This window comes from Pleurodeles waltl, chromosome 2_2 (assembly GCF_031143425.1).
Source record: "Pleurodeles waltl isolate 20211129_DDA chromosome 2_2, aPleWal1.hap1.20221129, whole genome shotgun sequence".
NCBI lineage: Eukaryota > Metazoa > Chordata > Amphibia > Caudata > Salamandridae > Pleurodeles > Pleurodeles waltl.
This window is the reverse complement of record NC_090439.1, coordinates 586356111-586380825: the sequence shown is the minus strand read 5'-3', so window position 1 is coordinate 586380825 and position 24715 is coordinate 586356111. Positions and strand designations below refer to the sequence as shown.

The 24715-nt window shown below is 45.3% G+C and overlaps 1 protein-coding gene across 18 annotated transcripts in view; it reads right to left on the bottom strand.

The window, feature by feature from the left end:
* The window catches only part of DTNA (dystrobrevin alpha), an 892688-nt gene that overhangs the window by 53363 nt on the left and 814610 nt on the right, over positions 1-24715 (bottom strand). For all 18 annotated transcript variants that reach the window (XM_069220106.1, XM_069220107.1, XM_069220103.1 and 15 more), the window contains one exon: positions 11775-11934. In XM_069220106.1, the coding sequence (XP_069076207.1) occupies positions 11775-11934 (160 nt within the window). The remainder of the gene's footprint in view (positions 1-11774; positions 11935-24715) is intronic.

The following is a 24715-nucleotide window of genomic DNA, read 5'->3' as shown; positions in this document are numbered from 1 at the left end:
CCATCTGCTTCCAGTCCACACCGACGCGCACCAAAGGACCCTTCTCCTACAAAGCCTGCAATTTCACCTGCAACCTAACCTCCGAACTCCAAATCAAAACAGACAACCGCCTAAGATGCATCCTACTTAACACCCGCTATGTCCACAAACATGCAATTGAAATCTGGGACCTCCTGACAACATACTCGCCCGACGTCGCATTCCTCACCCAAACCTGAATGAATTCGGCCTCAGAACCAGACGTAGCCATAGCCATACCAGAAAACTACAAGATCACCAGAAGAGACCGAATCAACAGACCAGGAGGAGGAATCACCATAGTCCACAAAAACACCATAAGAGTCTCCACCAACTCCCGCGACACCATCAACTCCGCGGAGCACCTCCACTTCAAAATCCACATCAACGCCAACAACACACTCAGAGGAACACTGGTCTACAGACTCCCTGGAGCCAGACCGCAGTTCTGCAACGACATCGCCGACGCCATCAGCTCCCAAGCCCTCGCCTCAACAGACTACATCCTCCTCGGTGACCTAAACTTCCCCCTAGAAAATAACAACAATATCAACACCTCCAACCTAATCGACAACCTCGCCAACTTCGGCCTCAAGAAACTTGTCACTACACCCACCCACTCTGCAGGCCACACACTCAACCCCATCTTCTCAGCCAGCAACCACGTCTCTTTCAGCCACACCACCGAACTCAGCTGGACAGACCACCGCTGCATCCACTTCCCCTACCAAAAACCAGTCACTCACCACCACCACGCACAACCCCCCCAACGCAACTGGAGCAAAATATCAACGGATCAACTGATCTGCACTCTTGCCCGGGCCCCACCCCCTGGCACCCCAGACCCTAACACAGCCACCACCAACCTGCATCGCTGGATAGAAGATTGCACCAACACCCTCGCACTGCTAAAAAAAAAAAAAACACCTCCCACAGAATCAAGGCCAGCAGGTTCACCCCAGAACTACAGGAATCCAAACGGCTATGTCGCAGAATGGAAAAAACCTGGCACCTTGACACTACCAACTCCAACCACATCGCTTTCAAGGATGCTCCACTCAAACATCACCAACTGATCCGCACCACCAAAAGGACCCACTTCAAAAACTGCATCGACGCCAACGCTCACAACAGTAAAGAGCTCTTCGGCATCGTCAATGAGCTCTCCACCCCCAGGACCTGCTCCAACTAACCCCCGCCATCACAGGAATTCTGCAACTCACTGGCAACCCACTTCCATTGAAAGATAGAAGAAATCCACAATAGCTTCAAACCCCAGACCCACCAGCTGACTACAAACACCCAAGAACCCAATGCTCCAAGCAACACCCACCTCCTCCCCACCTGGACCCCCGTCAACATAGAGGACACCGCCACCACCATGGCCTCCATCCACTCCGGATCACCATCAGACCCCTGCCCACACCATATCTTCAATAAGGCAAACATCATCATCGCCCCCCACCTCTGCAAAACCATCAACAGCTCCTTTGAGTCAGCCACCTTCCCAGAAAGATGGAAGCACGCAGAAATCAACGCCCTGCTGAAGAAACCAAAGGCAGACCCAGATGATCCCAAGAACTACCGGCCGATCTCCCTCCTCCCCTTCCCAGCCAAGGTCATCGAAAAAATCGTAAACAGCCAACTATCCCGGTTCCTGGAAGACAGCAAGGTACTCGACACCTCCTAATCCGGATTCCGCAGAAACCACAGCACCGAGACTGCACTCATTGCTGCCACAGACGACATTAGGACCATGCTCGACGAAGGAGAAACAGCAGCACTCATCCTCCTGGACCTCTCTGCAGCTTTTGACACAGTATGTCATCACACTCTCCGCACACTCCTCCACAACGCTGGAATCCGCGACAAGGCACTCGACTGGATCTCGTCATTTCTCTCAGGCAGAACCCAGAGAGTCCACCTCCCACCGTTCCTGTCAGAAGCCTCCAGAATCATCTGTGGCGTTCCCCAAGGATCTTCGCTCAGCCCCACGCTCTTCAACGTTTACATAGCCCCCCTCGCCAACATCGCACAAACCCACCACATCAACATAGTTTCCTACGCAGACGACACTCAGCTCATACTCTCCCTCACGAAAGACCCTACAACTGCAAAGAACAACCTCCACAACGGACTTCACGCCATCGCCAGCTGGATGGAATCAAGCCACCTCAAGTTAAACACAGACGAGACAGAAATCCTCATCTTTGGCACCAACCCCTCAACTTGGAATGACTCCTGGTGGCCCACCTCCCTAGGAACCGCGCCCTCACCTGCCACCCACGCACACAACCAAGGCTTCATCTTGGACTCCACACTCAGCATGACTCAGCAGGTCAATGCCATCTCCTCTTCCTGCTACAACACTTTCCGCATGCTCCGCAAAATCTTCAAGTGGATTCCCGTCGAAACCAGGGAAACTGTCACTCACACCCTGGTCAGCAGCCGATTGGACTACGGAAAGACCCTATATGCAGGAATAACAACCAAACTCCTAACATAGCTGCAAAAAATCCGGAATGCATCCGCCCGCCTCATTCTGGACATCCCACGCCGCGACCACATTTCCCCGCACCTCAGAGACCTTCACTGGCTACCAGTACCAAAGAGGATCACCTTCAAACTCCTCATCCACGCACACAAGGCCCTCCATGACACAGGCCCAGCCTACCTCAACAACAGACTCACCTTCCACACCCCCACCCACAATCTTCGCTCCGCCAGCCTCGCCCTCGCCTCCATCCCCCTCATCCACCGCACCACCACCGGTTGGAAAGAAACTGACCATGGGAAGGCTGGAGGTGTTGCAGACGTTTTGTGTACATATAGGATGCTCATCTAAAACACACCAAATAGATTATGGAAACCGAAAGGGAAAATGTAAGGAGAATTCAAGAAAGTTGGGGAAGCACTGCCAGGTCCCAAAAATACACTTCCACCTTATAGGGTGTAAAGAACTTCACGTGGCTGAGTAGAACCGGACTGAGTGGGTCTTCTTTGTGCTGGAAGTGCAGGAAAGAGGAAGGAGCCACTCCTGTTGGAGGTGCCTTTTAGTGCAGCTATTCTGGAACAAGGTTGAAGAGGTGATTGTGGGAGTGTTTGAGGGGGGACTGACGCTTGATACTGTGATATAAAGCCATACTAAGAACTTGCTGTTGAGGAAGAGGTAGTGGCGAATACAGACACTTCTGTCCAGTGGAAAGAGCAGTAGCCACCAAACAGAAATGGTTGAGGGACATGGACAGCTTCCATGCTAGATGAAAGGGGCAGTCATGAGCGCAGAGGGTATCTGAATTCAAGAACATCTGGGGCCCTTCTGTGACATATCACTTAATGGCAAGCCGACTCTAGCATACTAATGTGCTGGAGAAGGATAACAAGAGGCACAATGAAGGAAAGTGATGGCGCTAGGAGCGATATAGTCCTTCTTTTTTTAACTAATTTTGATTTGACAACAGTTTAGTACAGCGCCACCAGCAGAAAGTTTACAGACAGCAAGGAAAGATGACACAAGAATTGTAAACTGCAAGAGCCCTTCGGGACTTAATGTTTGGATGTCGATTACACTTGAAGAGATGTGAGTTGTTGTTTATTTACAAGCCTTTTTGTCAATAAAAAAAGGAGAAACCCCCCCCCCCCTCCCCATTTGTAGTGCGTCAGAGACGCGCCATGAAAGTGGTTTAAATAGTGCTTTTTATTTTATGTTCTTTTTAGGCAACAGCCGGGTAGCTCAATGCCAATATGAAAACAGAACCGGCGTAAAGGGTCTGAGAACACACCGGCTGCCTTACCCGAGCCGCCCCAAGTACAGCGGGCAGATGACTCAAAGGAACACAAGGTGCAACGTTAGTACTCAGGGCTGAGGGAGAATGCGTGTGACTGAAAAATGCAGTGTTTATTTCAGCGCTGCAAGGTGGTGATCTTAGCACACGCCCGTCTGCAAGGAAGGACGCTGCTCACCAAGGGCGCGGGTGGCACGGGAAGATATACAGCTCTGAGGTAGATGATTCCTATCATGAACGTGGATGGCATTGATCGCCACTGCCTTCGCACCCATCCCTGAGAGGGGAGTCAGGACTTTTGGGAATATTGGAGAGTGCTTTAAATTGGGTAGTGGGGGAGGAGAGGAAGGAAATCATTTTAGCGTGTTAGAGAAGACACTCGAGAATGTGTCCTGCGAGCTGTAGTGGCGGCAGGCATAGGGAAGTCTGCGTGTCTGTGAGACATTCTAATGGAAATTGCATCATGAACCCAAGGGAACCAACTCCTAGAATGGCTACATCAGATCCAGTTACTAGGGTTTCTCTGTAAGGGGAACCGGGTTATCACTACTGGGTATAGATAAACATCTTTTTTATAAAGCACCTGTCAAACAAACGTTTTCCAGGCACTAGAACGCAGGTATGTACCCCAAAGAACTTTCAGACAAGCCACCTTGCAGTTATTTTATTGATACATATATTTTTCATGCATCTGTGGTTGCCCCAGGGCGGCAATAACAGATAAAGAATTTAAAAGAATACTAAGCAACCTTAAGGCAATCTCAGAGGAAATAAAATTATTTTAAATTGAACAGTGGATTTTAGACTCAAAGACCGACTAACCTGGCTAAGACACAATTCAAACAGTGGTAAAAAAACAAAAAAACAGCATGGATATGGATGAACACTCTCCCGAAATTACTTTACACAATTCAATACAGTGTTTTGGAATGTTTAGTAACTTGCAGAAACACAACTGGACACTGTACTAATATGTAAGTGCCTGGCACCTAGGATTTGGACAATTCTATATTGTAGGCCTTTGTAATAGTTCAAATGAATGATAAATAATAATAATAAAAATAATGTAGCATTAGTGCCCAATGCTAAGGGCCATAACGGTTATTAGAGGCCAGATCCTTAGTTATAGCACTGAGTCTCAGACAAGGTCCTAACAACTGGCACAGCCTGAGGAAAGACTACAATGCTATGACATTCCACAAACTGCAGACGGAGGGTAGAATGATCCAAAATAAACAGCGGGAATGAGAAACAAAAAGGCACACATTGAAATGATGGAGCAGGTCTATACCAGGAGTTATCAACCCAGAGTCTCTTCATTGTCTTCAACCAAGGTCACACATTCCAATGTTTTAATACACCAGCATTGCCCACTGCCAATGGCTACATGGTGGCTAAAGGACCTCTTCATGAGGTACAGGCCTGAGCTGCATGCAAAAGCCTTTTATGGGGGAGAGGACATTTAAGAACCGGTATAACCAGATGCAGAAGGGTTATAGTGCTAGTAGAAAATTCAATTCACATAGGGTTGAAGGTTCTAAACTAAGAAGAAATTATTAGAAAGATACGTCCTGGAGTACTGGAGCAGAAGGCCTAAATTAGCCATTTTGGCCCTTAGCCACTTCATTGTCTTGTATGGGACACTCAACATTCCAGTATTCTAATGTAGCCTTGCAGTCCGCTGCCAAGGGCTATCCCGGTTGTTAAAGGATCTGACCCTGATTTATAGGTCTGAACTGCAGGTGAGGGCCAATAAAGACTAAGAGGGCTTATTAAGAAGTCCTTTAACAACTGGAATAACTTTATAGGTAGAAGGGCTCTAAAGCTATTTGGAATGAATGAATGAAGAATTTGTATAGCACCACTGCTGCTTCATTAGAAGTGTCCTGTTGCTTTGACGGCAATGAAGTAGGAACAGTATTATACCTCACACAATAGGAAGGTATTCAGCTGGACCTTAAACTGACCTTCATTCGGGATATATTGAAGGTACAATGGTACAGCATTCCAGATATGGGAGCTAAAAAGAAAAAAATCTGCCACCAGATTTAGTTTTCAGAACTTTAGGGAAGCACAGCAGATTGTGACTGGCTGAGCGGAGTGCCCCAAGAGGGAGATATTTTTTTAGCTTCTCTAAAATGTACCAAGGGCCTATCTGAAGGACTGCTCTGTGTGTAAGCATAATTGTTTTAAATTTGATTTTGGATTTAACTGGCAACCAATGAAGTTGCTTCAGGCCTTGCCTAATAGAATGTCTTTTTGGAATGTTCAGCACGAACCGAGCAGCAGCATTCTGGACACACTGAAGCCGAGAGAGCAGTTTCTGGATTTCCATTTCTGGATGGAAGGTTCTGTTAGAAAATTCCATCCAATGACTGTAGAATAAACTAAACTAAAAAGGGAGAAAAAAAAAGATAAGCAATGAATGTTGGAGCTGACGGTCTAGAGCCGCCATTATTGGCCCTGGGCCACACTATTGTCAGTACAGCTCTCAACATTCCAATGTTCTAATAAAAGAAATACCAATAATGATTATCCTACCCTCTGACTCAGTTTGTGTTAAGACGCTGTTTGTGCAAAACAAAGGTCCTTCTATTATACGTTGGTCTATAGTTATCAGATAAAAATAGTTAACACTAAAAGCATTATTTTCTAATGGCTAACCTACGATTTAATAGAAGAGAATACACTATAATTAAAGTGTAGAATTTGCAGGCAGTATATATGTTTAAATGGTTTCCCTGTTTCTTAATTTCGTCTTCTTTATTACTTTGACAAATTATGTTTACTGCTTTCTTACTGGCCATCACAGCCCATCTTTTCTTCACATTCTCAGTGCTCAATACATAAAATTCCTTTGAAGTAAGCAATTTACGTAAGCTTATGCCCTTGTTTAGAGTAGATGTATGACTTATTTGGAATTGTCCTGGGACACATCCACATGCACAAACAGAATATAAAAGGGTTAGTCTTAGTTATTTATTTCTGTTGAGGGGGAAACTGTGTTCTAGTGGAGAAACCTGTCCCTTACAAACCCATAAATGTATCAGTGAATCAGAAGTAGCATTTTACTCTCAAAGATGCAGTGATTTTTGAGCCCAAGTTTCATTTTGGTACTACATAGCACTGTAAGTCACAGTGTTACTTTTTTCTCTCTCTCATATCTTCTAAAACTGGTTACGCAAAAGACTATTAATAAGCTTAAAAGTGGTTGACTGTGAATGAATTTATCTCCTGAAGACCACAGTTCACACTTAAAGTATTCTCTTATTCTAAGTTACCTGCATCACTGCTCTGTGTTGTACACAGTATGAAATAATGAAGCAATACGTAAGTCTCAACATTATGGGATCTGTAATCCAATGAGGTAAAGAGGAAAATAAGTTTAGTGCAAGACCACTGTGAACTAGGATTTACAGAGAGCCCTTATTGTAAGTCAACACTTTTTATTAGAGATTTTAAATGATATATATATATATATATAGACATATATATTATATTATATGTTATATTATATATATATAAAAATATAAATATATATACATATATATCTTTAAAAAAAAGTGAAAGGAACGTTAGAGTTAGGTGAAAATGTCAGATAAAACATACCATTTTAAACTAACAAAACCACTGAAATTCACCACCATTAGTTATCTCAGGTAATTATAACTCATACTCAAAGTTAACTATAACTTGCGCCCCTGCCATGCACAGTCTTGTCATCAATTATGTCATTTCAGATGTTGCAGCTGTGTTATCAATGATGTTATAGATCATGTCATGAGTGATGTAATATGTAGGGGTAATTAGCAGTACATGGCAAAGGCTAGAGTTCTAGTTACCTTAAGTCATGAGTTATGGTCATATTTTAATACCATACGTAACGTCAACCCCACGTCGTGCACGACCTTTGGCCGTGGCCCGGTCCTCAGCCAGGCTCTGTGACCAACCACTCGTGGACAGCCAACAACATGCCGCGCATGGCCAGCCAGTCTCTATGTCCAGCTCTTCACAGGTAGCTAGCCCCATGCTGCGCACGTATTTCAATCATGTGCGGCATGCAGTTGGCCTCTAGCCAAACCTACACTGGGACCCAATCGCCCCATGGCGCACGCACCATGCACAGCAAGGGGCTGGGCACAGGGCCTGGTGCCAAACTTCTGCTAGCGCACATGGCTGATTATAAGAGCTGTTATTTTAAGTAACTCAGAGCTACTGACTTTGTCAAAGGGTCAGAACACCAAAATACAAAAAGTAGGCCTACTGGCTTTATGAAGAGATCAGAATATCAACATATATAAAACACATATATTGTCTGTCAGAAAATTACCAATTATTATAATGAAATGAATATTTCAATAATTCATACACTTCAATGTTTAATAAAAATGATTGTGATTAAAAAATTAATAAAGTTTTATGGGAAAAAACAACATGTCTTTGAGTCTTTTGTAGCATTTTTCAAGCTACAAAGTGCAGCCATAAAACCGACCACAAGGGGGCCATGCACTCCAACTGAAGAGCATATAGCTCTAGATAGGTTTGCTTTAAAAAAACAGAAGGTAAGCTTTTTAGGGGTCATGGATTTAATGACCTATGAGTCTTACTATTTTTTAAATATTGGTGAGGGGCTGAGGACCCGCTGTAGCTCCCTTTACACCATTAAAAAGTGTTTGGTGGTGCCCTTGGCTCTTCTAGGGACACTGCAAACATGAAAATATATTTTTTTACAATGCCCTATGGCATTATGGGGCACTGAAAATTAAATGAGCGGCTTCTGTCACTCATTCACTTTTCTTTTTTTTTTTGTTAATACATTTTGGGTGTCCAGGGGTCCCACCAAGGACACCTAGGTCCTTTTTTTCCGTTGGAGCTGCAAGGGGAGCCCCAGCCCCCCCCCATCTGTGGTCCTGTGGATGCCAGCACCCATCCTGCCAGCGGAAGCCGACAATTCTATTTATTTGAGGGGAAGAGGGAGTGTGCATTCCCTTGGAGCTGTACTCATTTTTGTGGGGAAGGGTGGCGCATGGCTCTCCTCGCTGAGTCACATTCCTTGGTCTGTATTCATTTTCATGGGGAGGGTTCTACGCCCTCCCTCAAGCCTTTACAGCCCCTGGGGATCCCATCTCTGGAGGCATTTTTGTTTAAAGGGAAAGATGGCACGCGGACTCCTACCCCAAGCCAGCACTGGTCCCAGGATCCCGTCCCTTGGAGCCAGGGGCAGGCGTCCCGGTGCCAGCCTGGGGCACCCACAACAAAGAACATTGGAGGGCAGGGGGGAGCATAGCTTCCTTGCATGCAGCCATCCCAGTGCAGCGCGGCCCAGCGTTGCTCCAGCCCAGTTGGTGTAGGTTTTTTTCTCTGCTGTTGCCAGAAGTGACTAGTCTCCATTTTCCTGTGCACATTTATTTCCTTGCTATTGCGTGCAGGGAAACTGTGTCCCAGGAGTGGGCTCCCTGGGACTACCAATGTAGGTGGTCAAAGGGTGTTGGAATCCAGGAGCCTTTAGAGGCTTGGAGAGGAGGGGGGCACACCCCCCTCCCCTTTTTGAATTAGCAGCCCGAGGATGGGGTCCCTGCTGCCTTAAGAAACTTGAGGAGGGGGGCCTAACACCCCCTCCCAATTGATTAATATGTTGGGCCCCAGGGGATGGGGTTTACAATGCTTAAATCAGTTCTGGGAGGGCGGCCCCGTGCATGCCCCCCTCCTCAAATTATAATTAAGTATGTGTTCAATAGTTTTGGTGAGATTAAGGGCCAAAAATATTTGTATATCAAGCTGCGGAGGATCCACAAATCCAACAGATCAACATTCTGATTACCTGCCATCACATCAACAAAGATTTGGCAGAAGCAATCTTAGGACCCAAGACTCAGTCCCCTGTCCTAAGAAAAAGTTTTTTTAAAAGTATATGGGGGTGCAAGGTAGGGATTCCCTGCCCCCCTTAGACCTTGTGGAGGGAGGGAGATCATAGAGAGATGTCCCTTGGCCAAAAACATATTTTTTTTAAATGTTGCAGCAAATTTCCAGAGGATCCTCTGCAAAATAAAACAAAAATGTTAGCTTCCCCATGTTTTAGATCCCCCACTCCCCTGTGGTGGGCCAATCCCTGGTTGGGGGGGCAACGTTTACTGAATAGGGAAGTAAGGTGTGCACCCCTCCCCCCCCCCACCGAGCCTCTTAAGGTCCACTGGGCCCCATCCCCCAGCACAAATCATTTATTAAGGGAAGGGGGACCTGGGCCCCCCATCCCAGAACTTCGTTGAGGCCATTTGGACTCTATCCCCCAGGGTTGTCATTTGATAAAGAGGAAGGGTGCTGCCACATTCCCCCAAGCCTCGAAGAGGCCCCAGGGACCCCATCCCCAGTGGCCAGTGTATTGTCTTTCGGGAGCGGTCATGCGTGGACCTCCCCTCCTCGAAGATCAGCTTCTGGGACCCCATAGTCCAAGGCATGATCGCAGTGCCCTGAAGACCTCATGACCTGGGACTAAGTGGTTCCCTGCCTATGAGAGTGTGGGCATATCCTGCCGGCACTCTCCCAGGTAGGCAATAGAAGTTTGCTCCCACCATCACACAATGTGGTGCAGGTTGGGGAGTCAGCAGGGGCTGCGGGGGCTCTCCCCACAGGCCCCAATGAAGCAAACATTGTGGGTGACTCGGATGTCCATCCACCAACCTTTTGGAAGTGACTGGCACCCGCCAAGAGAGCCGGCTAGGGCAGTGGTGGCCCTGGAGCTCCCCTGGTGGCCCACAACAATAAGGGAGCTGTAAGTGCCCTAGGTGGGCACCGGTCACCCACTTAATAAAATGCCAGCTCCCGCTGGCAGAGCCACGATGGGTGCGTGTGTGTGTATATATGTAAATATATACACACACACAAGCACACACACACCTATACATACTCCTTAGTTTTAAGTCATGGTTTTCCTCACAGTCCATGAATAATTGTCTACAGTCTCAGGGATTTAGCTAAAACTGCACATTTGATAGTATGGAGTGAGCGGGGCCTCTCCTGCACCTAAAACCAGAGAAACTATCATTGGAGAGGAGCTTCTGAAGCAACTGAGTATTTGTGATTCTGCCACTTCTGTGCCCTCGACGTGCGTGACCCTCTGCCCGCTCTAAAATCTAAGAAACTGGTGTTGTGGACAACACGGGACGTATGCTGACAGCAAGGAAGAAAACATACACAACTACCTTTCCCTTGCCTTAGCATCCATCTAATAATGGTACGGTAATCAGGATGTTTTGCTCTTACATTGCCAAAGATTACATGCAGATGCGATGGTAAACCCGCAGACCTCCATTTCATTTCTGGAAAAGTCACAAGTGTCACTCACTGCCTTTTGCTGCTAGTAGAGATTTGTGGTAATGACAGTAATCTGCCTAAATCTTTTAGGCCTGTTTATAATACAGTGGGAATGACTAGCTGTAATAAAAATGTTGGCTCAGTCATTTCTACCACGATGTGGGCAGTGTTCCTTACCTTGGCCTTAGGCCAGCAGGTGACCAATCACAATACGATAACATTTGTGTACCACAGGACATATCTTGGTGGGCTTTGCAGGAAGAGTTTCATTAGACTACTCGAGGCGCCAGGAAGACACAATGGCTGTTCCAACTCACGCTGCTTTTCTTTTCCTTTTCTTGCAACATTGTCGCAGAGTAGGTCGTTTGAATTAGAACATTTTCCATTCCTTTGCAGTCCATTTACTTCTAGAAGCGTGAGGGCCCGCTGGTACAGTAGGCTCTCTTCCATTGTACCTGTCACTTGATGTTCCTGTAGGTGCCTGGACCTGGCCTGCTCTGAGTGCACCAAGAACTACACACGCCCAGGTGCTCCATGTTTGTATACGTTTCCCATTCCATTTCCCTTGAACTTCCCAAACATAATTTAATACCTGAGGCGTGACTGTCACATTAATACCATAAAACAGTTGACTTCCTGTTGCTGACATCACAAACTTACTTTGTGCGAATGCTTCCTGCACATCTCCCCCAACCCCTGTCAGCGAGTCCTGAGGCGTGTGGGTTGGGGTGGAGCAGGTGGACGCAGACCTGATGGGCATGGGGATGGGCCGGCTAATGGTGTGACTGGGAGAGGAACGGGGGGAGCCCGCCCCCTGAGTCTGGAAAACAAGCAGAAAGGGTTAGGCAGGTTGGCAGACAACAAAAGAACGCTTGCTTGCACGCATGCAGCTCTGCTCAAGGTAACCGAAGCTGTTTACCCTCATGTGCTTAGTAACAATCGACATTTCAAGGATATGATGCCGCAGTAACTAGGGGATTACAAACTTTACTACTTTGGGTGTGTCAAACCACTGTGCAGGATACAGGGGATTTTCGGATGAAGCAGTTCATATTTCTGAGGTAAATTTGAAGCTGAGTATTAATATTTTGGGAATAAATGTGCTGAAGTTTATGTAAATTCAGCAACCAATGAACATGCACTGGTGAAGCGTGAGAAGGTGAGGATAGCACGACACAAACTTTTCGTCCTGGCTTGTTTCCTCTATGTGCGATAAACAATGGCCATGATTCCGCTTTTAGCAGGAAACACATCACCAAAAGGGGCATTCAATCCAGTCCAATCATAAGAAATGATTTCCAGTGTACTACCGATAAACTGAACTGCAGTGAGGTAACAAGTGGTTCAAAATGAGGCTCTGGTGGCATGAAGTTGTCAAGCAATTGTATTATATTAACTATCAACCATTGCAATTCGGGTTATAGTATAAGGCCTGTGGGGCAGCAGGCATGGCAAATAGCAAGCCTATCACCGACAGATGTAACAGCCCTGCATGAGAGATAACCTCAGAGGTGTTTTCCAAACCACACACTCAAACAAACTGCCTGAATAATATGATCATGGTACACCAGATAGATTTTTAAGGGGTATGTGAGCATTTAGGCCCAGAGCTGAGGTGCTCACAGAATCTTGCTCTCTTTCCTTCAGAGAAATCTGTTAATTCACAAATCAAGTTAACTTTGGAGGAGGCACAATAAAGAAAATGTAAGTATTCATAACTCCAAATTTCACTTATTCTTTAAATGTACTGAATGTATTGTTTTTCATATTTATGTAATATCTATAGAAGAAGCAGTTACTTTCCATAAACTTGGGCCGTGTGAAGAACTGCTTTTGCTTGGATTCGGGAAACCGAAGATTGGCTGTAAGCAGGCCTTTGTACCGCGCATGAACTCTTGAATTACATAAAAAAAACAGAGGAAGTAGAACACACTACAAAACATGTTTTGGCTAAATAAGAAGGGTCATCTTTTTAGTTTTGTAATTTTGTGAAATTACTTACATTTGGAAATCACATACACGAGAAGAAATAATTTTAAAGAATGGGAGAAATTTGGAGTTATAAATATTAACATTTTCTTCATAGTCTCTCAGCCAACGTGAACTTGATCATTACTCTGGTGTTCGTAAGCTGTCAATCAAAAAATTACAAATACAGTGTCACCTCTAGCCTTATGGAGGCTCGTGAGCATAAACATCATCCAACCATTTCATCTCCTCTGGTTGATTCAACAGAGAAGCTGTGAACGTCCATGCTTCCTCCCAGTGCTACTCTACATCCCTCTTCACAACTTCCATTTTTTTATCACCTGAGAGTATCAACTTCCATAGCAGTATAGAGACAATGCCCAGAGATCACTAAATAGTTTTGGAAACACAAAATAGAAGTGACTGAAAATGATCACATAGGAGGAAATCATAGGAAAGGTAACTTTGGTAGTCATATTAGCCTAAATCAGTGACCTCGCTATTGCCCTTTAATCGCAGACATAGTCCACTTTTAAACGAAGAATAGCTGATTCAGGACAACCATCGGTAAAATGCCCAAGGCCCAGTTAAGCGCCAGATTAAAGGCCTTCCACGCTCAACATTTTGTAGTTTCACCCAATGAATGCCACCTTTATAATGCGGGACAAATACTGGGGCCAGCGTGCTTCACATGGAGAATGGTGTGGCCATGTCCACCACTGGACAGTTCAACAAGAGTGACATTAGCAGCAGTACTCCCTAGAACTGTTATCTGACACACTTTTTTGCATCGATATCCTGGATGAGGTGGTCTCCCTTGTTTCAGAATAATCTTTGGGGACTAACCCTCAGGGATTATAACATGTTTGCAGATACGATCGGGGAACAGAAGTGTATCAGCTTCAACAATACAATTTTGCTTGATCAGGCCATGAGTCTCTAAGTAGAGTTTATACTAAAAGTAATAAAGTGCCTGGTTAAATTTCAGAGATGATACGTCACCTTAAGAAATGACATCTATTCATGGTTCCCAACAGACAACAATTTTCTTTTTTATTTTGACCCGCTCGCTTCTCTTCTCTTCCTATGTGAGTGCTCTTTAGTTCAACAAGATTCTAAAAGCTTCCAAAAAGAGACGTTCCACTGGATGAAATACATGTAAGACCAGGATCAAATCATTTCTGTAGGCCCACCGAAAGTACACTAAAGGAAGTGTTAGGGTTGGGCTTTTTCTTTAATTAACAAATCGTGAGAAAGGCTTGTCCGCATGAGTTTAAAGTCGATGGCAGTAGTTTTATTCTGAATGATCAACTCTGACAAAACTGAGTTGATTTAAGTGCAGCAGACCTGCAAGAGCTTCTGCCTTTATGGACTGTTAACTGTTCTAGACAGCAAATGTGGGTGAACTCAAGTGAAGTTTGATGACTGTAGGTCCATTTAGGCCATGGCGGTGCAGGCCCACTCTGTGTGTCTCGGGATATATAGTTCCACATTACGGGAGTGCTCACTTCCAAGGCTCACCTGAAATCCACAATAATGGGGGTAAGAATAGTGCCCTCTGTTGCAGATTTTCATTCTGATTGAAGTGTGAGCTGGTGCAGATTGTGGTCACTCTTTTACTCACAGATCATTCACTCAGACCCAACAAACTCATAAGCTAATCCAGACAAAGTAGCACAGAGTATTCATAGATTTCAGCTCTTGTGTATTACAGAACTCTTCTTTATATGTTACTTTGTTTGAACATAAAGAATGATAGAATGGCCAATACCGATCCCTTAACATTCATTTCCTTACTGCAGCTGTACTAAACAAATCTTACATGAATATGGTGAATTGCTCATGATCTGTCGCTGTTTTAAGGCGTGTTTTTCTCTTAGGCTGAAGGTACTTTATTCCCCCTCTTTGACTAAGATCTTATGCCCTTCCTTCAGTAAGACCAGGCGTTCACTCAGAATTACCCTTTAGCTGAGTCACTTTAAATGAATTTCAAATTTAATGAATTCGTCCCACTTTAAGGCCTCTCTGCAGACTACTTGAGACTGGCAGTCCTCATCTTTCATTAGTAGCAATGCATGTTAGTCTCACTGTTTGAACAGTCCTAAACTAACTAATGAAGGCAATACTCACCGGTGGCCCTTAGTCCGGATACAGGAAGAGAAGAGCGAAGTGCAGATACAGGAAGTGGAGCGTCCAACAATACTTCTGGGTTTTTCGCACTCCTTGAGGATCCATATGTCTTCAAAGCCTGAGATGTTCAGACAAGGGCGTGTGGTTCTTAACATCTTGCATTTGTCAAAAAAAGGGTCTCATTCCCTCTTATTGTATTGTTGAGTATTTTCCTCTGCTTGAACAGGCCAGATCTTAGCAGAAGAACACTAGCCTCAGTTTCCTCCATGTCTTATCTTCTGCCCCAACAACCAAGGCAGTGACCAGGGCACTGGTGACCTCTCGTTCATCTCTTATCAAAGTGCCAGATTGTCTCTTGAATAATGTCCCCCAGGGAGTACTCCATGTTTTAAAGTCCAGATGTGGAGTGACAGGCTCAGTTCCATCCACCCAGTTCCATACAGTGGTATCACCTGGAGGGTGGATGTAAGGATGGCCACAGACTGTAGACAGAAACCTCGAGCTTGCCATGCTGGTTAACTGAGTGACAGACTAGCAATCAGTGTGCGGAAGGTTTGAAATATTGTTACAAACATTTGTGGCCGGGCATCTAAAGGGCTTCAAAAGGTCCATGTTTAGTGACGTCTTAGAAATGGCAAGTGATGCACAGGTTGAAATTGTCTCGATGCTTGCAGTGGCGGGTGTCCCAATCTTATGAACCATGACATGTCTTGTGTCGCTGCTGAGTGCCAGCGAGCAGCCGCCGAAGGACTGCAATGGTCTGCCTAACTCCCATGCCCAGACTGGCACATCTATCTCAGTGCAGATCTCTGTACCTGCCTGTCTCTGCCCTCGCAGCTAAGATTCTTTTGGCTTTGGTGTGACAGAACTACTAAGAGGGAGATTTAAGGCAAAAAAACGGGTGGGTTTAATTTCCTCATTAACTTGTTGGAGGATTTTCTTATGCAGGAAAGCTGAAATAAATATTTTTTTTTTAGCTTACAAAAACATCAGGATTCTCTCGTGTGAGCGAGGGCAGTTGTTATGTAGGTCCTGCACAGCTTCACTGGCTTTGCCAGCATCACCTTGTGGCGGTGTGTGGTGTGGGCACCAAAGGTAAGCATCTTTACTGCTGCAGGCAGGTATGCAGAGCTGCTAGGTTGTGCAGAATCAGAAAGGGGTGCCAAGGGGGGCTTCAGCAAAGGGTACTTACGGGCAGAGTGCTTTCTGTGTTAGTGTTAGGTGTGGAGAGGGATGGAACAGGAGGAAGAAATCATCTCATTTGTCTATGCAAGCAGGGCCCCGCACCCCCTTTTTTTCATCTCTGGAGTCTTATTAGCAAAAGAATGATGCCATTCATTTCTTGTGTAAAAACAAGCTGCCCTGCCAGCGCTGGCACATGTATGTTATGTTGTAAAGCTGGTTGGTGATTGCAGTACAGTCATGCAGGCTACAAGGGCGGAAACCCCAAGCACACACACACACACGGTGCCTATTAGCATCTGGTGTTTATGAAGAACACACTGCTTTGTGATTGGGTTGTCGAGGGATGCGCAACGGAAGTCACAGCAAGTAATTCCACAACTAGCTCTGCAGGCCAGGGCACAGAAGCATGCACTGCTGGGCGGCCTGTGGCCGAGATGCTTTCAATTTAAATTCTCGTTCTGCGTTCAGCTGCTTTCCGTTAACACGTTTAATGTAACTAAACACACTGTAAAGCTCCATGCTGTTAGCAGCTCACACAACAGCGTTCCACTCGGAATCACAGCGCCATGCCTTTCTCGGGGTTTATTTTCTGCTTTCAAGCGCTTCATTTGCCCACTTCTCACACCCTGCTAACAGGGGCTCCGTAAGAAACACGTATGGAGAAGATTTAAGGGCTAACACAGCTCACACAAAAGTATCATTTATTGTAAGTAAGATGAATAGTCTTGTCAGCCTCGGAAAGGCCATAACTCCGACTCTAGTCTCCGGGCCCACTGCGGGGTGATTTAGCGCTGTCGCTGCCACATACCGTTTGGAGTTGATTTATGCCACCCTGTCACAATCTGCTGCCACACACTGCACGGGGGCTGCGAAAGAAACCTCTGCACAGAAGAATGAATAATCCTGGGTCCTCGCGAATAACAGCTGGCCCCGGCATCTTTTTTTACAGTATTTGTTCCGCTTATCCCGACTGACAGATTCTAAAATTCCCTTTCTTTCACTGTGAAAGGGTTTAGCAGATTTGAATTCCGACTATCTGTGATCTAACCATAGGCACGAGGTATGGCCAAACGCGATGCAGCGGCGCCCTCTACCGGATTATCATGCTTATTTTAAAACTGCAGATACAAACCTGCTCCCGGAAGAGAGCACAACTGGCCGTGTTTAAAGCACTTTAATAAGGGGGGTTTCTATCAATGCATAATTTAAAAAAAAAAGAATGTGAAGGCAGTTGCTTAAGAACGTCGTATTTTTAAGTCAATTATCTTAACCAGTTGCCTTTAGATGCCGCGTCAGTGACCTCTGTGAGCGCTGGACACGGAGATTAAAGCCGCAACCCTGCAGACACAAACTCAGCAGACTTGTCACATAGAGCTTCATCGCGAGGACCGCAGAAATCACGATTTAAAGGCGAATTCTGCCGCAGTGACTCTCATACACGATACACAGGGAGCCCCATTCACAACGCCCTGGCCATAGGAGGACAACATGTCAAGCAAAGTTATGACTTCTACGGGATTCACAGCAGATCCCAGGAGCAATCAGGCTGTCGCCGACAGTTTCATGGTTTCCCCCAGGTGGGGAATGCTGCACGGCGTAATGTGATATCATATCCAATTGCCTGTTATTTTTTTAATGTTCCCAACTATCAGTGGCATTTTGCTATTTACCCATAATTAGTCACTGGGGGTGCTAGATGTGGCAACTGTGTGGACCGAGTGCTTGCTGCTGCCTGGAAGTGGCCTGCAAGGCAAAGATGTGAGCGCTAGCAGTGTCGATCCAGCGTGTTGTCATGAACTGAGTGCCACGGAGTTCTTTCATGGTGGTATCTGTATGCAGTGCCTTGAAGCAGTATACACTGTCTCTATATGAAAAGGTTAGTGTTACTACTTGATAATGTGGTCATGCCACTGACTGTGACATCAGTGAGACATTAATTTTCCGAATTAGTGAGGCATTAATGCATCATGGTCTGCTAATTCCACATTACTATGGCACAGTGTCTTGGTCTTGCGGAGTTTAGGAATGCCCCCCTTCTCGATGAAGTATGTTTTTTTTTCTGTCCCACTGTGATGAGTTAATTTGTTTAACTTGCTTGAGTTTAAGAACTCCTGCATTTTTCTTGTGCTTCCATTTTAAGACTTGAATGAAAGTGACTGACTGCTGGGGTTATGAAATTGCCTTTTAGGCCATGGCAGGATCTTCTCTAGACATCAGAGGCTTGGCCTCTATCATGGGCAAGTTATCTCAAGTAATGTTTCCAAAAAGGAATGCTCCTGGCTGTGTTTGGGGTGTGATTGGTTTTAAGCACTACAAAGCGATAATTTTCTTGACAGAGTGTATGGAACGTGCCACTATTAATTCATAGTAATTGCTTCATTGTACAGAGACTACACTTGACATTCATATTCATGAGAGAGATGAATAATGCTCCTTTCTCTGTCTTCTTTGGTAGTACTGTCTTTGTTACTAGACATGTTTCCTCTGTTTCAGGCTACCATTATCATGGTCCTTCCTGATTGGTTGTATTAATCACTGCTCATTGATCAGATTTCAAGGCAATGGGATGTTGGCTTGGTCTTGGTTACAAGGATGCTGAAGATGTCTAATATGTGATATGCGTGGTGGTTAGGTGCTGGTTACAGAGAATGATGCCGGCTGCCGTTGCTGGATCCTTTCCTCCCTAGGTATACACTGGGTTGTGGCACATGCACTCTCTATCTGTGTGTGGCCAGAGGTTGAGTTTGGCAAGTAGATGTTTTTCACTTATTTGTGGCCACCAATGGTTGCCTCAGTGGTGTGAGAACCAGTGCTCCAATGTCCAGCATGTATCTTAGTTGATACATGACTTGCTCGCATCTGTCGGATGATATTGGTAGAAGACATGACTGTGGCTGGTAAATCCACAGAATGGTAGGGCAGTGATGAAGAAGCAGGAAAACTGGTAATGCCCTCTTTACTTGTCCATCTTCATCACACTGTATCCCACCCCCTTTGTTGTTGTGTTTGGTTTACTCCCTTCACTGCAGGATGTGTCTCTGGCAGATGAATTGTGCATGCAGGATAGAAGGCATGCATGTACACCCTTGTCACTAAAGGAGGGGCCATCATTTTTTTAAATTCAAATTAAAGGGTAAGTCTGTGATGGGAGACTGAGATGAGAAACAGGAGGGCTCGGTGAAGGTAAGATTTCTGGTAAGTGACAAGAGCATTCTTTGTGCCTCCAAATGTTAGGCCAATTAGGCAAAATATTGAACTGCGGCATCTGTCGTGCAGCTTGTCACTCCAGTCTGTTCATCAAATGCCCCAGTGAAGCCCTGTTGTGACATATTTAAAGCCAGAGAAAACCAAAAAAGGATCACCTGTATGAGAGAGGCAGGCAACGACTTCCATAAATCAATGTGTTTAAAATATCAGTTCTAGCTCTGATATTCTTAGATATGCAGACCTTGAATGTTTCCCGGTAAACGTTTCCCTCATTTTCTCCCTCTTTGATCCTAACAAATATAACCTCGTCATCATTTATTTTGAACCCTGAAGGCAGGAAGATTCTACTTGGCACCGCAACACATAAATGGCTTCTGTCTTTTGAAACGGAACTCATTTGCTCCCAAAGTATAACTCGTGGATGTAGTTAGACTTCCAAAAAATGTAGTAACTGCTACATTTGTATGCAGAAAATATCTGCCTTCCTTTCAACAGACCTAACTGATGCTCTGGAGAGGAAGTATGGCTTCCGGATGGCCTAGGTAACCAACCAACAGAATTAGCGCTTTGAGCATAAACAGTTCAGGCCCACTCTTGAGTCTCATACGCCCACAAAGTGAAACCTCACCCTTGAAACACTGTTCATCTTTTCTGTGGTGCTTTCATATAGAATATCAAAATTTCATTATTTTATTTTCTTGGTGGGAAGCAGTAGATGAGTGGGAATGGGTTCTGATACCTACCCACTTACTCCTCAGGCCAAAGTTATCCTCCACTCAGCAATTTATCGTGTTTTGTATGTTTTTTAATTGTGTCTTCCTAGTAGCCATCTTTGCGTGCTCTCTCTGTGGATTCTGTGCCCTCAGCACATGGTTTTCTAACCTCTTCTGTAATAACAGCTACTTAAGTTGAATCAAAATCACCACGAGCTACCAATATTGTTAGCATTGTGATAGTGACCACAAATTATATTAGTGGCCACCATTTGCGGCATTACTAGCAGGGTCCATCTCAGTTCATCAGGCACGGTTGCCAGCAGTAATGTTAAAAAGGATTTGTTCATTTGAAGTGGCACTACATGGGTAATATGTACCAGCATTATCTGCATTCCCCAGGCACCAAGATAATAATGATAGTAACGGGTCTCCGAAATGACACATGATTTATCCCTCAAATATCAGTTTTAAATATTGTTTCGTAGTTTTGCTTTTTTTCTATAAACACCAGCTTATAAGTGCTGAAAATACAAACAATCTAGTTCTTGAATCCACTCTCAATTTTGGTACACATATATTGATTCAACCAAGCAAATGCTCCAAATTTAGTAGGCTTGGCAACACACAGGAGAGCTGCTTGCAGGTAGCTGGAGAGCTACCAGTAGCTCATGAGCTACTGGTTGGAGAAGTATGCCCTAGCATAATATTCCTGCCTCCTTCCTGTCACTATAATCATTATATTACATCTTTGCTGCTTAGAAACACAATGTTTGTACACCAAACATATCACACTGAAAACAGTCAAAGCCTTTATGAGCAGTGCTTTTCAGGTCAACGTTTCGGGACAGCTGTTTTACAAGTCATCCCTCGAATTAGGGTGTGACTGAATGTAACTTTCCAGTGACAGAATCGTGAATGTTTGACTTAATCACAGGCCAATTAATTATACATTATGCGCCAGGCTGGCACTGTTGATCATCATACTGTGCCCTTCCGTCGCACAAGAAATGCCAAAGGTGCACCAGAGCCCAAGCCGGGCGACCAATCAAAGTGCCCCACAGTTTGAAATCAACAAGCAGCAGGCAGGTCAGGAAAGCAGCCTCTGAATGTGCACAGAAGCACTCCCGCTTCTAAAGCAAAAGGTTGTAAATATAATGTTGACGAGGCAGCGCCTGGTTTTGGTGGTATCACAAATGCCACTGAATGGTGTTTTTGTTGTTGGCTTTTGAGTGATAAATGGTTTGATAACTATTAAAGCAGCGCTGTGCAGCTGGAAGCTTTTGCTTGGATAATCTCCCAGGTTCTTAAGGGATTACTCTCAACTCTGCGAGGATTCCACACTGCTCGTATTTTCACTGCTCCCTTTCTCGCTGATACTAGACTGTCCCAATTTTGAGGCCAGGGGTGCAGACAGCAATTTCGAAGGTGGGCACCCCTCTCCTGCTTGTTAGTCCCTCCCAGCCACACCATTTTGCCCATCATCTGCACGTGGGCTGGCCAGCGTCCGCTCTCTGCTTTGCAGGCGATAGTCACGAGCTCTCGGCACAGCTGTCAATAACCAGGGAACTAACCAGTGTCCCTCCACCCAAGGCGGCGCGAGGCGCTCTCCTTTCAGCCTCACTTGCACTTTCACAGGAAAGAGGACGTAACTAGACAAATACAAACGGCTGCAGGCCTGAGGTGACCGTTAGATGCCGGCTCCAACCCTTTCATTCAAACTACCCGTTCAACACTGAAAACGTGTTGCTGAACCCAGAAGGAAAGTCAGAAATTGCAACATGTCCCCTTCAGGGGCCGGTTGGTACTGTAATTGGACAGCACTCATGGTCGAATTGCCCTGCGCCTCGTCAGAGAAGTGTCTAGAAAATGTAATTACAGTACTGGTCTTTACTTGGAGTCAAAATCGTACAAACTGCGAGCTGGACCACTCCGAGCCGCGGTCCGTCCGGAGCCAACCCCCAGGCTGTCAGGGAGCTGCCCATGAACAGTGCACTGTCAACCTGAGTTACGTGTGGCAACACAATCAGTTAGAGGACTACGGTGTGAATGAAGATGTGCATCGGCCATACCGTGGTCTTACCCAGACGAGGGGCCATTTGCACGAGCCTCTAACGGCCCCGCCGCAGACTGACTAGTTCTGTAATACTTCAAGGAAGCCTTAATAAAGGACGGAGGTGGAGGGTCGGTGTTTTATTTTAACTTGAGAAGGGTATCGATATTGCCTAAGAGAAGGGTCTCAGATGCTGGAGGAAGACGGGGATCCGGTCTGGATTTAACCAGCCTGTAAAAACAAAACACGTTTGCGTAACAAGTGTCTCAAGCTGTCCAGCAGTATTTGACCTTGTTGCAGATTGAACCCTAGGTGCTAGTTCCTGAGCACGGAATAGCCCATAGAGGGGGATTACTTTGCATCTGTTCAAACCAGAGTGCCGTCTGACTAGGAGTAAGCTACTATTACATGCCACACTTAGTTTCCAGATATCAGCACTGCCTCCAGACTACGGCTTCCACTATGGAACTGCAGAAAAGCTATCCAGCCCGAAGAAGGGGAAATAGTCGATGGCCAGGGGCCTGCTTGAACGGCTGAGGGTGCTGCGCTCAGATGGGTTCACTCACCAGAGTCACTAGGAAGAATTATAGTAACTGAAGGAGCTTAATCCCGAGTAGAATTACTTGACACTGGTTACTGAGGGCTTCTGTCACATCTCTGGCCCTACTGAAACCGGGTTGGCTCTCTTGAATACTAGTCTCTTTGGAACGTGCTAGACGGGGGACATATGTCTTGCTCTGCTGAGGGGCTTCGCAGCAGTGCTTAATTTGTGCTTGTTGTTTCCGGTGCTGAGCACCGGCACTTATTTTTGAGGGCCGGGGCTTATTCTTCTGCCTCAAGCATTTGCTGCAAGCAAAAGACACATATGTGAAAGACGGAGGAAGAGAAAACGAAAAACCTTCACAATGGGAGACAGCAGAAAGCTGAAAGAGTGTGCTGAAGGGTCAGGGAGTGGCTTTAAATGGATCAAAGAGGCCCGAGATGGCCTCAGGATTAGGCTGCCTCAGTATTCAGAGTTTGCACATTTAATTGAAGCAGCCTGTACGTCTTTGATGACAAATTAAGCACTGCTTCACAGAACATGCTGGCAATCCAATCTGTGACTCCTTCAGACTCATGAGCTCTTTAATGTATCTGAACATTTGAAATGTTGCTTGGAAATATCACTCAACATTTTTTAACGGAAAATACATAAAATGAACTTCTCAGTTTTCCTAATCATAAGCTTGTGGAACGGATTTTTCTGTGCAGTGGCTGCATGCAAAGCCTAGAAGGTAGAAAACACCTAAGGAGTAAAAGTCTGTTCAGCTGTTCCAACACTTGCAGCAGTACGCGGGCACCACAGCAAGATGACCGTGTTAAAGAAATACGAGAAACAACATGCTGGACATAATGATAATAAATGTTCAGAAGGTGCTAAAGAGTTTAGGAGAATGTGGATAGCAAATGGTACCAATAACTCTGGGACAAATCCCACAGTTTTAGGGTGAGGAATACATTTTGTCACATAAAACTGGTGACACCACTAGCGTTTGGGGACACCGTGCATTCAGGTAGGTGATAGTATGGGCAACCCAACGATGCTCCAGCTCAAGGAGCTGAAATATATTAAGAGATTAGTCAGGATAACCACTGCACACATCTACATTGCCAACACACCCATTTTCTACCACATACCTATTGGGTAAATGGCCAAAGTCCAGAAGAAAATTACTCAAGTACTCTGACGGGACATTCAAGAACAAGTCATCTCTGGTGCTCAAAAGCCCAAGGAAAATGAGCGTAAGAGGCATATTCTCATATGTCCTAACAAAAAGAAAATACTGTTATGGAAAGCAGAAGGGATGTTACCAAGGGTCTTCAACCACTGGAACATTAGCTAAGAGGAAGTGCTTTCCCTCAGCAGCATGTGAGGGAATAAAGAGGGGTATTCATCCACTCCTGCAAACAGAAAGGCTCAAGGGTGTTGTTAACTACTGCATACAATCAATCACAAGCACCACGCTTGTCATTTCCCATGACACCGGCAATGCAAATACAGACAACCTCTGGACACTGGACAGCCTAACACCCTGAGAATATGAGGCTAGAGGTGCAAGCAATCTTTGAATAGCATTATTGTGCCTTATTTCAGGCTGTCTCCAAGGCCTTTCTGCAAGTAGATCTGCTGTTACCATAAACACAAAGATCTATATGGTTTCATTAGTAAGGATACCTCCCTAGGAAAGAAATCAGACTAAGGAGTTTAAGACCGAGAGGGTGGTAGGGATAAAGCAAATGGGAGAACACTTGCAAAAACTGCTACTCAAAATGAGAAAATTATGGCGACCCTGAAGGAATGAAAC